We start from the raw sequence: 17,314 nt of genomic DNA on the forward strand, positions 1-17,314 counted from the left end.
CGTTTCCACGCTCTTCCTGTCCCCGGCTGCCGGAGGGCTCCGTTCGTGGAGGTCACTCGCTCCATTGATCTTCTCGCTCTGCTGTGGAACCCCACCGGCCCGAACAGTCTGAGAGCTGGTTTGGTGTGAGGTTTGATGCAGGGCAGGAAAGGAAAGTACTGATCTCCACTCCGGTTTCATCTTGTCAGGCTGGGAGTTCCTGTCAGCAGACAGGCCCAGTTCTCTGGCCAGGGACTGTTTAGTGGCTCTTGGGTTTGTTCATTTCAGAATTGCCTTTTTAGTTTGAACTTGGGATGGCCGCTCAACAGGAACAGAAACAATATGACGCCGGGCGGTGACTGTGCTCTCTGGACGCACCTTTCTGCGTCTGCCACTCAGAGGTCACAAGCTGCTCTTGTCACCCCGTCCCGTTCACCCCCGCCCCAGCTTCCACCGGCCCCTAATCAAGTTGAAAGTGTCTTCTTGGCACAGTAGGCAGAGTGAAATGTGGAGGCCAGGAAGGGTCTCGAGAAGGTGCTAGGGGACCTTGGCCAGCCCCTGGGCAGCCTCTCAGCCAGCACGGGCCCCTCCCCCTCATTAATCAGTAACCCAGAGCAAAAGAGCCATTGGAGTCTTCTGCGAGCTTGGGTGCACAGTACAGCTCTTAAAATAGATGGGCCCCATCTCCAGCTCAGTGGGGTCAGAGTGAAGACCCCTGCTGGGAGGTCTTGCCTGGGGGAGGAGTCCTGCGGTGGGGAGCATGCAGGAGTCCCTGGAGGGGCCCTGGAGAATGACAGTGGGAGGGAGAGCACTCCCCCCCAGGTGTCTGTCCCTAGGGGCTGGCAGACTTTTCTTGGCTGAAGGTGGAGCTTTTTGCTTGCCGGTGGCCTCCAGGGCCTCAAGTTTTTCTCATCTGCAAAATAAGACGTTGGACTGGTCTCTCCCAAGTGCCCTTGCAGAACTTGCAAAGCATCCTGTGATCTGTGTGGTCTTTGGTTCTTGGATTTTGAGGGGAGGTAATGAGACCCCCTGTTGCTGAGGTGCTGGGTAGATAATGGCCTCTTGCATGTGCGAATAAAAACATCATAGTTCTTCACTTTTCTTGGCTTGCAAATTCTCCCAAGGAATCCTTCCCCATAAAAATGCATATGCATACCAAAATTTGCATACATTTTCAGGGGGCCTTTATGCTTGTGATGGGCGGAAGCCCACCAATGAATCACCTGTACTTAAAGGCCTCCAGATTAATGCACCGGAAAGTATTAAAAGAGGTGGGGCCTTCTCTTCTGTTTTCTTTTTCTTTCCTTTCTCCCTTCCCCTCTCCTTTCCAACTCTTTTTTTGGTTTGGTTTGTTTTGTTAAAGATGGCAAGAGAGGGAACACAAGCAAGGGGAGTGTGAAAGGGAGAAGCAGGGAGCCTGATGTGGGGCTCAGTGGGGGTGGGGGCTCAGTCCCAGGACCCTGGGATCATGACCTGAACTGAAGGCAGATGCTTAACTCACTGAGCCACCCAGGTGCCCCTCCCTTCCAACTTCTTTTTGGGCAAAATATACCCCACATTACCCATCGTGACCGTTTTGAAGTGCATAGCTCAGAGGCGTGAGTCTGTCACCTTGTGGGCAGCCTCCCCCACTGTCCTTCTCCAGGACCACTTCTCTTTCCCAAACTGAAACTGTCCCCTCAAAACCCTAACCCCCCCCCCCCCCAGCCGGCCTCCCACCCCCGGCGCTGGGCAGCCCCCTGCTCCTTCCGTCTCTGTGCATTTGACTGTGCTCGGTACCACATAGGAGTGCAGTCATCCCCCACGTGACGTTCTGTGGTTGGCTGATGTCACGCCTCAGAACCTCCTCCAGGTTCGCCCGTGCCCTCGCCCTCGCCACAGTGTGGGTCCTCCCTCGTGTAGGTGTCTCTACATCTTCATTCATTCATCCTTCAGTGGACGCACTTGCGTTACTTCCACTTTCTGGCTGTTGTGAAAAATGCTGCTGTGAACATGTGTGCCATTAATTTCTTCAGGACTCTTCTGGATACACATCCAGAAGTGGATTTCTGGGTCATGGGGTCACCCTGGGTTTGGTTTTTGGGGCAGCATCGTAGGGCAGCGCCATCTTGGCCCGTGTGTCTGTTGCGGACCGATGCCATGGGGCGGGGGACTCTGATCAGCCCTCCTGCTCCCTGATGCAACTAGATGGCTTTGAAGGGGAGCCCCAGCGCAAGGGGTGGGGGTGCCGAGTCTGTCCCGGGGTGGTGGGGGATGGGTGGCCTGGTTCTCCACAAGTAATACAAGCCAGTTTGAAGCCCAAATACATGGGAGGCCCGGAGTCCTATGGAACCTGGGGCACACAGTCCTGAGCGGTGGGCGATTTCTGGTGGGTTCTGGGGGCCTCGCCATGGCAGTCAAGGCTTGGGGAGGCTTCATTCCTCTTTCACGGGGCGGGCACCCCAGGCCTGGGAGGCCCTGGGTGCTTTGGGGGTGAAAGGGCTGGGGTGGGTGAACAGCGAGTGTGTCAAAGCCAGAGAGATTAGATTACAGAGGTAGACAGAAGTAATGATTAACTTTTCCAGTCTGCACACTGTCTCCAGTCTGTCGTACTGTTGTTTTTCCGTGTGAGTACAGTGCGGGCCTGGCCTGGCCAGGCCCCAGTGTCGGGTTGTAAAGAAAGAGGAGGAATGATGGCTCTGGGAGCGAGCATGGGGGCGGGGATCCAGGAGCTGGCCGGAGAGGGAGCTTTTCCATCAGATCCTGCATTGGAATTTATTGGCCGGAATGCAGTAAATGTTCAAAATGCCATCCCATCCAACAGTTTTCATAATTGTTGTGGAACAAGGGGAGCTGGGGGAGGGGAGGGATGAAAAGGACTTTTGTTTCTCCCTGTGTTTTTCCACGTCTTCGACGGTTTTCCTACCCTTTAGAAAAGCTGGAGTCCAGCAGGAGCATTGGGGGGTATGGGGGGGACAGGGCCCGTGTCTGGGTCCTGTAATACTGTGCTGCTTTTCGGGGTACTGGAGGTCGTTGTGCATGGGGCTTTTATTAAAGGGCCCCACAGCAAAAGCAGCTCCCTGCAGAGCCCCAAGACCCGCAGAACCAGGCGGGAAGTGTTCTTACCTCGTACCTCTGAGGGTCGTGTCCTTCAAAACAGTTGACGTATACATCCATTTTTATTGAAGACGCTTACGGAGTTTGAACATGCAGCCCACATACTTAGACGGGGTCAGTGCAGAGAAGAAGAGGAGGGACTCTACTTGTTTAAGAGATGATTCTTTGGTCAGATTCATGTATGCCTTCCCACTTGGGAATCCACATGTTGAATGTGGGGGCTAATCTCTTGTTGGTCTCTAGGAGGGAGGCTGGTGGGGGGGGTAAGCCTGGAGATAATGATTTGGACATTTTCCTGTTGGGTGATGGTCCCACTTGTTGTGTCGTCTTGGAGTGTGACCAGGGTCCTCCCTGGTACCATGGCGGATATGTGCCGTGCAGGTCTGGGGGCTGTGTGTACGCAGGTGTGTGAATGCCCTTTCTAGGGGGAGGGTGGGTCACGGTGGGAACGTCAGGGTGTGCCATGGAGGGGGGAAGAGTCTTGAGATTCGAACTTGAAATGAGGAGGCTGGGTACACACTCAACAGCCAGAGGCCCATTTACTGTAAATATTATGAATGGAGTTGGCCGGGCTGGGAGTCCCCACCCTTCCTCTGAGTCCTGTTGGAGCTGGGCAGAGCGGGCCTCCTCAGAAGGCAGGCAGCCGGGTACACGCTATAATTTGCATGGCTGAAGGCTGGGCCACAGGAAGCCGTGTCAGCCCGGCTGGCGAGACAGATGGGAGCTTTTGATTTGTGTGGCTTCCCTCCCCTGCCCGGCACTGCCCTCAGTTATAGTCTCTGCCGGCCAAATACTGCTCTTAGGGAGGTCTCCTGGGCTTGGGGCTGACCTTGGACATTTGAGGGACCTTGGGAGGGACACAGGTGGGGCCCGTTGGGGGAGTGGAAGGTAGAGGAATCCATTTTAGTTTTAGTAACTGGTTGTAAGGCACAGTCAGGTATCAGTCTCCTAGATGATGAGCGGGATCTGCCGAATCCGTGAGCTCAGGAGCTCGCAGGAGGAGAGAGGTGATGGCGAGAAACTTGAGGGGGCCCGGCCTGGGTAGACCTTGGGAAGCACAGTGGTGATACGGGCAGAGACCCTCCCCTGGCGATCCTCGTCTACCTGAGAGCGGTGAGCAGTGAAAGAGCACACACAGCTTGTACCTCCCCACGTTTAAAAAGAAACCGGTTTACAGAGGGACACCGCAAAATCTGGCTCAAATCTCTTTTCCCTTTTGATTTGATTTTGTTTTGTCTTATTGTTGCAAATTAAATGCAAAAATGTGCCAGGCTCCCCAGCGTGATTTTCTTATTCCCCGGAAGGTAGTAAAAATACATGGAACCTGTGTTCATACTGATGGGGCACGTGGGTGAATCACAGAGTGTAGCCAGAGACTGGAGAGCCGGGGGGGGGGGTGCCTTTTGTGTCCTTGCCTCCTTCGTATTAGTTAGGGTTGGGTCAGACTGAGCCTCTGGGAGGGCAAGCCACTTGGCCAAGATCGTAGAGTGGCTTGCTGGCAAAGAAACCCGGTTCCTTTCCCCGGTTGTTGCAGGGGAGCTGGACCCCACGCTCGGGGTCCTCATTGAAAGGGAAGCAGTGAAGTAAAATGTGAAGTAGGCATCATGTTTCCAAAGCGTGTTCTGAAGGACACTTAATTTTCTTCCTCTAGTATTTGGAGAGGGCCAGTAACCTCAGAGGTCAGAGGTAGCTGCCCACTGCAGCTCACGTCGGCCACTGTTCTGGCCTGGAGTTCCAGCTCTGTTGGGCAAGTGATCGGTGCCTCTTTTCCCCCTTTCACAGCATAAAGACACTAATAGGATGCAACCTCATAGCGTTGTCATGTGATCCCTTCCATCTGGGCCCAGACATAGTAAATGCTTATTAGGTATGGGCAGGACCCAAGACTGTTCTTTTACCTGGGGGGAGAAGGGGTGGGTAGCACTGGGTAGCGTTTTCAAGAAGTTGGAGAACCCAAGGCAAGGTGTCTGAGAGAGAGGACCAGCATGTGTAGCACAAGCCAGGTCATGGCCCCTGGCCACTTTGTATCAGATTGTCACAACAGCCCTGGGAGGCTGGCCCTGGGAGCTCTGGGAGCTTAAGTCACTGCCAAGGTGCTGTGGGACAGAGGTCTGAAGGGGTGTCAGACTCTAGCTGGGTGTGGGGGTATCACACAGTCCGAGTTCCCTGGGGGGCCAGGTTTTGGGGAGCCCAGCTGGTTGGACCACAGGGACCCCAGAGCAAGTTCTCCGGCCTTTGAAGCAGACCCCGTGGTCCTCCTGTGCTCCCCCACCCCCACCCCAATCCACCTCAATGAAGAGCTCTTGTTCCAGAGTCTGGAAACAGCCCAACCTTCTCAGTCCTGCCTTCTACCAACCAGAATCCATTCCCTGATCTCTTTGGTGGAGGAACTTGGGGTTAGCGGTGATGGGCTGAGTCTGAGCGTTTTCAGGGTTAACTGGGAAGTGTTTGGAGTTTGTTTCAGCCCCTGTGGGTAACACATTCCAAACCCCAGGGTTGTCTGTAGGAATCAAAGGGAGCCCTGGCAGAACTTGGGTGTTCTGGACGAGGTCGTAAACATGGCAGATGCGAGTTCCCTCCAGAACCTGAGTGGAGCTCAGACCCAGTGGGTTTTCTCCACGGCTGCCTTAGGTTTCAGTCTTTGGGGCTTGGACAGTAGACCCAGCAGGGTTCCTTGTTCATTGCAAGTGTTTGGGTTGAGAGTAGATGGGATAGATGGTCCCTCTTATCTCAGTCCTTGTCCCCAAAGTGGGCTGGTTGCTCTTGGGACAGCCTGTTTCCTGACCAGGGTGGGGAACAGGGCTGACTGGTGCTGTTAACCTTTGAGATGTCTGAGGTGGGGGAAGGACGGGATGAGGCAACCTAGGGTGGCGCCTGAGTCCCGCGGAGGGAGGACCCTGGACCTGTGGCAGGCGAGGCGTGGCTGTGTTTGCGTACCAGGGTTGCTGGGTTTAACTTGTGTGTCTCCCTGTGTGCCCTTTGCTTGCCCTTAGCCATCTGCGTGAAAGCAGCTGTTTTCTGCCCCGTCTCCCTCTGCTGGGCTGCTGGGGAGGGGGCACACAGGCCTTGACCCACTGTGGGATTTTTGGCAGAGACGTCTCTATTTATTTTTTTTAAAGATTTTATTTGAGAGAGCACGACGGGGAGAAGGAGAGACAGAGACAGACAGACTACCCGCAGAGCCTGATGTAGGACTCGATCCCAGAACCCTGGGATCTCATGAGCTGAGTCCAAGGCAGATGCTTCACCAACTGAGCCATCCATGCACCTCGAGACATCCTCTTTATAGGAGCCTTGCAGGGAGGAGAGTGGGTTAGACCTCTCCTACCCACCTCTTACTCCTGTCCCCTGTGCCCCAGCAGTTGGGCATGGGTAACAGTGGGCCCCACTGCTGTGGCTCAGTCTAGGCTGGCCTGGTTCCCTGCTGTGTTCCTGTCTGGAAAGGCCAGAATCTTGGGGACCCCTCTTTCCCCAGCAGCACTCCTCTGTGTGGCGTAGCCGGGCACCAATGGCCTCCTGTCCGTGCCCTGTCCTCGGAGCACCATGGGGTGTTTTGGAACAGTCCTGCCTCTCTGGCCCTCACGGTCAGCTTCATAAGCAAGAGACCAGAAATGGTACCATTGAGGCACTGAGCTTGGTCTGTCCTCTCTCTCTCCATTTCCCACCTTCAGACAAAAATGGAAAATTCTGGGGTCTGGTCACCCACTGCCTTTGAGAACCCTGGGCATGCGAGTCATTCAGGAGTCTGTGGTCTTCTAGAAGGGTCAGGACTGTTCATTCATGAGCCAGGGTAATTAAATAACTCTTTGTAAAGAGGCAGGGAGCTTCTTGTTAAGTGGTCTTCCCTAATGCAAGTGCAAACACAAGCAAAATCCTTTCCTTTCTCAACAGCCCCCCCTTCCTTTTAGAGGGTAGGTTTTTATGCTTTAAGGGAAATGAGGAAGGGGAGGGGGAGAACAACCTTAAAGGAATTTTAGGCGGATTCAGCATTTTTCTGGGGTTGCTCCAGAAATTCCCTAAACTGTAATAAAAAGAAAAAATTGTGAGCAGGCATCTGATTAGTTGGCTTTTTACAACACAGCTTTTCTTTTGGATGCTTTAAAATGCACAAATACAGTTTTAAAACAAGCCCCTGTATAGTTTTTGGGAGGAGGCAGAGAAGTTGCTGAAAATACCGGAAAAGGTTGTAAAGCTGAGGGAAGTTAACAAGGGCCTGCGAGTCTTGCCTTTGGAGGATAAGTATCAGCATCCATGAGGAAAAGTCAAAGGCAGGCTTCTGAAGTTCTTCCTTAGTTCTTGGAATGAGGGGCACTTTTCTGTGTGAGAGCCTCCCTGCTTCTCCCCCTGAGGCCCGGGGAGCCCCTCTAGGAGCTAAACCTTTTGACCTTTGTGGGGAGATGGTTGTGGGCTGTGGCCCAGTTCAGGGAACTGAACTGTGCTTCTCTGAAGATGATGCTGAGTGTTTCCCAGAAATGAGCCCAAATGGTGGGGAATTTGGGGCACATCTCTGAGTTGGCAGTGTAGGATGTTGTCCCAGGCCCCCAGAAGTGTGATGTGTTAAAGAGGCCTTTGCTGGTGGGATGGTCTTGCTGTGGAAAGTCTTTGCTGTGGTGGGATGTGTCTTGCATGGGTTTCTGTGTTCGGAGATAGCCCAGGAGCAGTGAGGAGAGGAGGTAGCTGGCCGCTGGGAGGCTGGGGGTAGCTGTGGGGCAAGCTTGGAGGGGCAGGGCTGGGAAGGAGCTGGCGAGGGTCCTAGGGCGGCTTAGGGCACCTAGTGGGCTTCCCAGGGTTTTGTACATGCACAGGGACACCTATCACTGCTGGTGATCGGGGCTTGGCTATTAACCTCAACAGAAAAAAGTTTTTTTCCAGGGATGTCTGGTGGCAAATTGCTGGGTGGACTGGGGGGCTACACAGATGAAAGAGAAATGTGCCAGAACTCTTCCCCCTCCCCCTCTCCCCCTCCCTCCCCTCCCCTACCCCCTGCCCCCAGAGGCTGCTGGGCAGCCGGCGGGGTGGGGGGGCACCCCTTTCTGGTGGGCCTGGCACAGGCAACTTGATCCAGGCCCCCACCCCACCCAACCCTACCCTGCACCTCCTACCCCTCCTCCTCTTCGCAGCTAGCTGGTGCCAGGTTTCAGGAGGGCCGAGCTCCATGAAAACAAAGTATCTTGAGGCTCCACCCAGGGTCTCTGAACCTCCCTCCCACGACTCCCCCCAACCCCCGCCCATCTCCCCATCTTCTTTCCAGACCAGGTTTGTTGCCCCGAGTGGGGATAATAAGCATAAGCGAGAGTTTCTTACATTTCAGAACAGCCTCCTCCCTAAAACAGCAGGGCGGTCGTGCCTTCCTCCCCAGCAAACTTGCATGCCAGAGAATTCTTACACAGATCTCACGGGTCTTTGGTGCAGGCCCCCAAGCCCAGCTCCCTCGACAAGAAAGTTCAAAGAAGATTGCCAGCACTCGGGAGTTTATTAGCAGTTGATGGATACTCTGCAGAAACAAGTTAATGCCTGATGAGTCACCTCTGCTTGGAGCCCTTGTCCCTCTCTTGTTTTTCCATATGTTCCAGAGTGTACGCACGCAAACGCTCACATGCTCGCTCGCACTCACGGACTTACAGCCTCTCTCACACTGAGGCTTCATAGAACCACAGGTTGGGGGTGACAGGCCAGTTTTCTGGGGTTGATTTTTGGAAAGGGGTACTGAGAGCAGGGAGTCCTCAGCGTCCCCATTTTGGCTGGCTGGCTGGCTGGCTGGGTAGGCATTCGGGAAGGCCAGTTTGGGCGGGGGAAGGTGTCTGTAGGAGACAGTGGCCACTCAGGATGAGGCTGTGTGTGGCTGCCTCTGTGGGTCACAGTGCACGTGTACAGACTTCCGCACAGAACACCTCCATGCGAGACTGGCTACTGCTTTAAAAAAAAAAAAAAAAAAAAAGTTAATGGAGCTGACGGGTTCCCAGGTCCTAACATGCCTGTAAAGGTTGGAAGCAATTGTGTGCAGAGCTGCCCTGGGTTTTACACAGCCTGCTGGGACAGCAGGACACAGGTCCCTGAGCCCTCGTCCACCCCCAGCTACCTTGCTCTATCGGCCTTGGCCATCCCACAGCCAGCCCCCACCTTCAGGCCCTGAACCCCCAGTGAGTGAGAAGCGGGGCTGCAGGGGAAAGCAGGAGGCCTCTGCCTTTCCCCATTTTTGTTAACAAATACAAGACTTCCGGTCCCCGCCCTGCCGCCGCAGACCACAGCGTTCCTGCAGCCTGGCCTGGCTGGGGAGATTTATGGTTCCCAGTCTGAGGCCTGCCCCGTTGGCTCCAGCTTAAGGAGGAGTTGGAATGCCAGCCGCTGGGGCCTCCCTTTCCCTCCACAGGATCCCCCGCCCCCCCCTAAAGAGCTCTGGGTGTCTGTTTGGGAAAGTCACCTTACCAGAATCACCCCGGTCTCCTGGCTGCCTGTGGGAAGAACCAAGTCTAGGGAAGCTGGGGCGGGGAACCTGGAGGGGGGCAGGGGGGCAGGGCGGCAGGGCAAGGTGTCTCTCCATGCTTCTGCGGGGGGGGGGGTGGAGAGGGGGGTACAACAGGCAGAGGAAGGGCACTGGAGGGAAGGTCAGCCCATCCCAGACACATAATCTTCTGTCTGGGCTGGAGGAAGCTTCGTCAAGGTAGTCTGGGTTAACACCAAGCCGTGTGTTGTGATTTGGCATTTTGACTGAATTCGCCCTTTGTGTACAGCGCTGCTGCTGACAGACACACTGAGAGCGCCGCTCTTTCTGTGAAGCAGATAGATGTTTGTGCCTCAAACCACGTGCACTTTTTATCACCTGGTGCTCTTTTATGACCAAGGTGCTGATCGACACCGCCTAGTGGGGGGACCCTGGAGTCTGGAGACTTGGGTTCTGGGTCTGGCTGTGTCATCTGTGAGGCCCGAACAATAGGCCTTCTGGGTTCTGGTTTTCTCCTGAGGAGGACCAGGGGCTCTTAGAGCCGTCAGCTTTTCGGGTCCCATCGAATTTAAAGGGCTGTAACTCTAGGCCATCTGGAAGGCCTTTTCTTGCCCCCAAACTGGGACCAGTGGAGTTCCTGAGGGTTCCCTGGCTTCTGAGCTCTGCAGGGAAAGGGCTTCCTTTGTCCCCACAGGCAAACACGCTGGTGTCCTGGGTCCCTGACCTGATTATGGGGGGTGGGATGGGGTGTAGGGAGAGGGACAAGGTGCCCCAGGGAGCCCCGTGTTGAAAGGCAGGTTCTCCATCCCTCGCCCCCATACGAGGACTCCAGAGCTGGCCGCATACATACCCAGCACCCACCACCATTCCTGACGAGAGCTGAGGTGGTCTTGGCTGTCGTGGAGGAAGAGGGAACCGTCAGCCCCCATCACCACCAACCATGTCCACCATCTTGTTTTGCAGATTCCCAACTTCTTCTGGAGCCTGGGGATCGGTCACACTGGTGCGTGGTGGCATACTGGGAGGAGAAGACGCGAGTGGGGAGGCTCTACTGTGTCCAGGAGCCCTCCCTGGATATCTTCTATGATCTACCTCAGGGGAATGGCTTTTGCCTCGGACAGCTTAATTCGGACAACAAGAGTCAGCTGGTGCAGAAGGTGCGGAGCAAGATCGGCTGCGGCATCCAGCTCACGCGGGAGGTGGACGGCGTGTGGGTGTACAACCGCAGCAGTTACCCCATCTTCATCAAGTCAGCCACACTGGACAACCCGGACTCCAGGACGCTGCTGGTACACAAGGTGTTCCCCGGTTTCTCCATCAAGGCTTTCGACTACGAGAAGGCGTACAGCCTGCGGCGGCCCAACGACCACGAGTTCATGCAGCAGCCGTGGACCGGCTTCACCGTGCAGATCAGCTTTGTGAAGGGCTGGGGCCAGTGCTACACCCGCCAGTTCATCAGCAGCTGCCCGTGCTGGCTGGAGGTCATCTTCAACAGCCGGTAGCCGCGCGGGCCGGGGACGCAGCGGGCGCCGCGCGGGCCCAGGCCAAACGACGTTGCTGCTAATCCTTCCTCCCGAGTGCTGGCTTTTCATGCAGACTCTGGTCCGTCGCGTGTCGTCGTCCTCCTCCTCCTCCCCACCCCCACCCCGCTTCTTGTCGTTCTCGTTCATGTTCTGTTTGTTTCGTTAACTTCGAGAAATAGCTTATGAAAAAAAACGGTCAGGGTTTTTTTTTTGTGGGGGGAAGGGGGTGGCAGGGTATGGCCGGCAGGACAGCCCAGGAGGAAGGAGGGAGGCAAGAATCCATACCACCAGACGTAGTGTAAGAATGAGGAGCAGGCCCTCACGGGGGGGTCCTCGATTCCCTTCTCAGGGCGGACGCGTGGGCGAGTGCGTGTGCGTCTGGTTCGTACAGGTGTCCTTGCGGGGCGGTCTGTGCTCCCAGCTCTGTGTCTCCTGCCTTGTGGACCTGCTCAGTGGGGCAGCGGCAGTGCCTGGGCAAACTGGCAGCTGGGGTTCCAACAGCTGCCAGGAGCCAGGCTCTGTCCCCCATCCCTGGAAAAGCCTCCCCCCAACCCCCACCCCTGCTTCTCCCCTTCTAGGACACGGGCCTGTCTGCAGGCTTCTTAGAAGCAACCCTGCAAAGAGGCTGAACTAGAACCAGTTGTTTCATGCTTGTCTTCTTCCCCCTCCAGCCCACCCTGCTGTCCTTGTGTCTTTTTTGGTCATCTGTTCCTGGATATCTCTGAGATGGGCTTCCTGAGGGCTACCCATGCAGTATTGCCCTCCCAGGGCCCCTCCCAAGCCCCTCAGCCTCTCCCTTGCCCTGGTCACATCAGGACATGTCCCCCCCACCCGCCCCACCCCACCAACCCCAACTCAGAAAACCAGCTCAGCACTTTCCTCCCCTCTGCCGCCTGTGTGTTGAGCTCTGCTGTTAGACCAGCGAGGGGAGCAGCCCTGGGAGGGAGACTTCTCGGCAGGCCCCCTTCCCCACCAAGAAGGATTCGGTCCATCATAACCCAAGGTACCGCCCTGGGCTGACACCTAACTCTTCTTTCATTTCTTCTACAACTCATACACTCGTATGATAACGTTGACACTGCTCTTAGCTCAATGAGCATGTTTAGACTTTAACATAAGCTATTTTTCTAACTACAAAGGTTTAAATGAACAAGAGAAGCATTCTCATTGGAAATTTAGCATTGTAGTGCTTTGAGAGAGAAAGGACTCCTTGAAAAAAAAAAAAAACCCTGAGATTTATTAAAGAAAAAATGTATTTTATGTTATATATAAATATATTATTACTTGTAAATATAAAGACGTTTTATAAGCATCATTATTTATGTATTGTGCAATGTGTATAAACAAGAAAAATAAAGAAAAGATGCACTTTGCTTTAATATAAATGCAAATAACAAATGCCAAATTAAAAAAAGATAAACACGAGATTGGTGTTTTTTTCTATGGGTGTTATCACCTGGCTGAATGTTTTTCTAAAGGAGTTTATGTTCCATTAAACAATTTTTAAAACGTATACTTGATTCCATGTCCTCCAGCTCCTTTTTCTTCTAGTGGGAGGGAAGTAGGAGGGGATGTCATTGGAATCCAGGACAGTGGGGTCCTCTTGGCCCAGTGCTTGGTGGGGGAGGAAGAGGAGGTGGGCCACACAAGGGACGTTCAGGACAGCCTGCTCGGCCACCATCTATTCCGTAGCTGCAAAGACCCCTCTTTTTGTAAGTACCCAGTGACTCTAGGCCGTTACTGGCCGGTGTCCTGAATTCGTCAACCTCAGGGATCCCTGAGTTACAAAGGGGTCGGGGGGAGGAGGTTGCGCTGGGGGATGGGATGGGAAGGAACCTGGATCCCTCCGGTTTCTGGTTCTTGACGTCAAACCCTAAGCCCCACTGCACCTTTCCCAGAGGAAGGTCACTGTCACCCTGGATTTCAAGACTGCTTCCCTGAGGGCTAAGGACCTAGAGGGAAGGTTGATGGAGGTTGAGTGTTGATGGTGGGCAGAGGGATCGTGCCACCTCCTAGGTCTCTCCCAAGCTCTGTACCGGGCACTCAGGGAGTTGGCTGCAGGGAACCTGGTCAGGTCCTCTTCTGCGATCTCTCCCTTGTCCGCCAGAGCTCTTCTGTGACCGTTCCCTGTCTCCCGGCTCGCCACAGTTCCAGTGGCACTTGCTGCTGAATCACCTCCCTGGGCCTGCCTTTGCCCCTGCCCCTGCCCCTGCCCCTGCCCCTGGGGTTTCTGCTGTTGGATCTAAGCCAAATTTTGGATTCAAGGCCTCTGACACAAGCCGTCGGTCCAATCTGGGCACCAGACAGGGTTGTGTAGGCGTCTAGATCTTGAACCTAAGATTGAGGGGATGGGGAGGTCTCTTTGGAGTGGGGGTTAAGATGTTGGATATCATGGGTGCCGGGGTGGCTCAGTTGGTTAAGCATCTGCCTGTGGCTAAGGTCATGATCTCAGGGTCCTGGGACGGAGCCCTGCATTGGGCTCTGCTCATCAGGGAGTCTGCTGCTCTTTCTGTTCCTCCTCCTGCTTGTGCTCTCTCGGTCTCTCAAAATCTTTAAATATATATATATATATAGATATATATATATATATATAGGATACTGCAAACTGCAAACTGGTACAATTTCAAAAAACCTTTTTGGAGGGCCAAAGTAGGATTATCAATATTTTATTTTGCCAAATAATGACACAAAGCCCTACGGCCTACAGGCACTGCTGTCATTCAATAGAATTACTATACAGTTGTGTAGTGAGAAATATTAATGTATTCTCATTTATGCTTGAGCATGTCTGCCAAATGGTCCGGACCGGCTTGTTACACAGGAGGTGATGGGGAGCTTACTACCTATCAAAGCAGCTTTTTGCTTTTTATTGGTTGAAGTGAAACTGCTTCCATTCTAGTTCTGCAACCCAGAATAAGTGTAAAATCCCATTGTCTGGAAAACACCCAAGGAGGGTTTTAATTAACTCTGGGGTGGTAGTGGTTGGAGGAGGGGTGGGGGTGGGAGGTGTTACTTTAGGGAGCAGGCAAAGCCATTTTCGTTTACTCTTGACTTGCATCGGCCTGCAGGAAGCACTTTAATAATAATAATAATTGCCACTTACTGGATGCGTAACCAGGTGCCAGGCATGATGCTAAGCTAAGCATTTAAGAGAATTACTTAATCCCCACTAGGACCCCTCTGCAAAAATGTCGGTGTTGAGAAGTTAAAAGACTTGCCAAAGGTCACTTAGGAAGATTGCCCTTGGAGAGCTCAGGATCTCACTCCAGGTTTGAGAGATCTTTGTCCTTCGTCCCTGTGGAGACGTCTATTTGATGGAATCCTGGTGGTGACAGCCTTGAAACTCAAGATCAGAAGAAGCTGGGCCACCACTATGCCACCTGCCTGAACAGCAGGGCCTCTGATGCTGGAGGCAGAAAGCTGCCTTCTTGCGTTATCTGGACTCAACTTGCAGCCCTGTGAGGCTGGAGTTGGGGTGGGGGCACATGGGCCCTGGAGGCATGGCTGGCTGTAATGCTTAGGGGGAGCCTGGGGGTTTGCTGGCCACTGTGGTCATCCCCTCCACCCAGTCCTCCCCTGAACGTCTTCCATGTGCCAGGAGTACCAGGACTGCTGTGGGGGGGCACCTTCCCTCGGGGGATGCTGGAGGACAGCACGCCCCCCCAACAGGGGAGTGAGGTCAGTACCCTGGACCACCTGGGCCTCCCAGAGGAGACCAGCTTCCAGAGCAGCTGGGGTTTGGATTAATGGAGGGCAGTGAAGGTGCCCCCCACATTGGAAGAAAGCTTTCCTGCTGCCTGATTCTTCTCCTTTGTCTTTCAGCTCACGCCTCACATTTTGGGGTGTCTTGGAGGGTTCTGCCCTCTCCCTGGGCAGCCCCATTCCTCTGGTGGCCGTATCTCCCCTCACCCGTGGCTACCTCAGCCACAACCAGAAACCTGGGTTCTCTCATCTCCCTGGCCCTGGCTGCCATGTGAAATAACCAAATCCTGCCCTTCCTGCCTTATTTGATCTGTAATTAGAAAATGCAAATGTCTAGGACGCCTGGGTGGCTCAGTTGGGTAAGCAGCTACCACCAGCTCAGGTCGTGATCCTGGGGTCCCATTATCGAGTTCCACATCAGGCTCCCTGCTCAGCGGGGAGACTGCTTCTCTCTCTGCCTGCCACTTCCCCTGCTTATGCTCTCTTTCTCTCTGACAAATAAATAAAAATATTTTTTTAAAAAATGCAAAATCTGTCACCCACATTCTCTTTCAGGCTCCACTCGCATGATTCAGTGCAGGGCCTTGGGGCGCCTCTGTGGCCTGCCTTCCTCTCATCCCACTGGCTGGCCTTTCAGCATCAGCCCCTGCAGACCTCACCTTTTAACCTCCCCCCGCCGGTCCCTTGGCCCCAGGAGACTCAAACACACCTTGCTCCTGGCTACAAGCACGTGCTTGCCAGCTTCTTCACTGGTCGTCTTTTCCTGCACCTTCAGGATGTAACTCGGGCCATACCTTCTCCAGAAAGCCTTCTGCCTTTTAAAAATGCCTGCCCTAAAGAGCCATCCCCAGTGTAGAATCCTTTTTCCTCTACTGAACCCATGAGCTCTTGGCACTCGGAAGCCTTGGTTGGGGCCCCACTTAGGACCCGCTATCCTAACAGCTTGTGGCACAATGCTAGACCAGGCTTGCCGTATGAATGAGGCAGGGGCAGGCAAAACTCTGCACTTAGCTTGGGCTAGGAATAGTAAGAATAACAATCAGCACTGATCCTGTCCTGACTATGTGCTAGGCAGTATCCCAAGCATTCCAAGCACATTAGAATGACCCCATATAATCCTTCCAACTGCCCTAAAAAAAATTGCCTTTACTGGCCCCATTCTACAGATGAAGGAACTGAGGTTCAAAGAGTCGCCCAACCCCCGCCCCCGCCCCCGCCTCCCCCACCGGTAAGTGGTAGTGTCAGACTTCACCATTTCTCTGCTATCTGATCTCTAGGGGCAGGCCTGGGTCATGGGGTGACTACGTTGGGCATGTTTTTTTGTGAAACAAGTTCTGGTTTGGAAGGACCAAACTGATCTGATCACCCTTGAGCCCAGCACGCGCAGCCTCCCCCGCGGGTCACTCAGGTCCCACGCTCCGCCTGCCGAGGGGCTTTCTGTCAGGGAGCTTGTTGGCAGAAAACAGCCCAAGCCCGGCTCCTGAATGAGGGAGCGTGAGGGCAGGTGGGATGGGGGGTCTGACCCCAAGTAGGATGTGACTTGGCCCTGAGGTGTTGCAGTCGGATAGACCAGGTCTGAGTACTTCCTCAGGCAAGCCACTTAACCTCTCTGAACCTCAATTTCTGAAACAAAATGGCCTCGGGGGGCCACGAGGGGGGATCAGCGAGAAGATACATGTGAAGGGCTGGCCATATGGTAATTAGGTTGAGCCACATGGGACAGCTGCGATCTGATCATCGTGACCTGCAAAGACGGCAATTTCATATCATTTAATCTGCTAGATGCGCGAGTCAAGGCAGCAGCATTGATCAGGGATCCCCAGACTTCTTTTTGTTCCGGACCTGCAGGCAGGGGCTGACTGTGACCTCTATATGGTGTAGCCCAAGCTGGCCACACAAGGAAGCCAATCCACTGTGGGGGTGGTGGTCAGTTCCAGGATGATCCCTTCCTGCTCCGCACGCCAGCAAACTGCTGAGCCCAGGCCCAGAGCAGGAGGTACATGCTAGCTGGAGTCAGGTGGGGGGCTGGGGTGCCTTGGCCCTGGGGAGGGGGTGCCCCCAAGCTGTGCCCACTGAGCCACAAGTAGCTAGACTGGCCTCGGGTTTCCTGGAGCTTTGGCAGGAGCCCCGAGCTACCAGCTCAGCAGTTTTCCCCAACCGGAAGAGCTCCCCCTTCTCTTTCTGAAAGTAACGATTTTCTAAAAATGGGGTCTCTCCCCACTCCCAGCTGCGATTAATGTGCTGAACACAAAGTGGCCACTGGAGGAGGTCCCTGGTGAGTTCAGACCAGTGCAAGAACTTTGATTAATTCAGGGACGATTTACTGGCTGGAGGGGGTAGGGGGCTGGGGAGGAAGGTTAGGTGAGGGCTGCAGTGGGGGGGTGGGGACGGGCCACGTTGGTGCCTATCCCCGGCCCAGTGTGGTAGAAGAGTAGGAGATGGAGTCTGGGCCTTGGATTTGCAGGCAGGACACAGAGGCCTTGGAGGTAGAAAGAGAATATGTCTCTTAGGGCTGCATTGAACCTGAACGAAAATATGGCTAATTCGGAGATAATGATGTCACCTTCGCACA

The 17,314-nt window shown here is 54.3% G+C and overlaps 1 protein-coding gene across 1 annotated transcript in view; it reads left to right on the forward strand.

Moving 5' to 3' along the window:
- SMAD7 (SMAD family member 7) overlaps positions 1–12,553 on the forward strand; it is a 30,014-nt gene extending 17,461 nt beyond the window's left edge. The window contains exon 4 of the mRNA XM_044243022.1: positions 10,481–12,553. Coding sequence (XP_044098957.1) covers positions 10,481–11,019 — 539 coding nt within the window. The 3' untranslated portion in view covers positions 11,020–12,553. The remainder of the gene's footprint in view (positions 1–10,480) is intronic.
- The last annotated feature ends 4,761 nt before the right edge of the window (positions 12,554–17,314 follow it).

This window comes from Neovison vison, chromosome 3 (genome assembly GCF_020171115.1).
Source record: "Neovison vison isolate M4711 chromosome 3, ASM_NN_V1, whole genome shotgun sequence".
In the NCBI taxonomy this organism is placed as follows: domain Eukaryota; kingdom Metazoa; phylum Chordata; class Mammalia; order Carnivora; family Mustelidae; genus Neogale; species Neogale vison.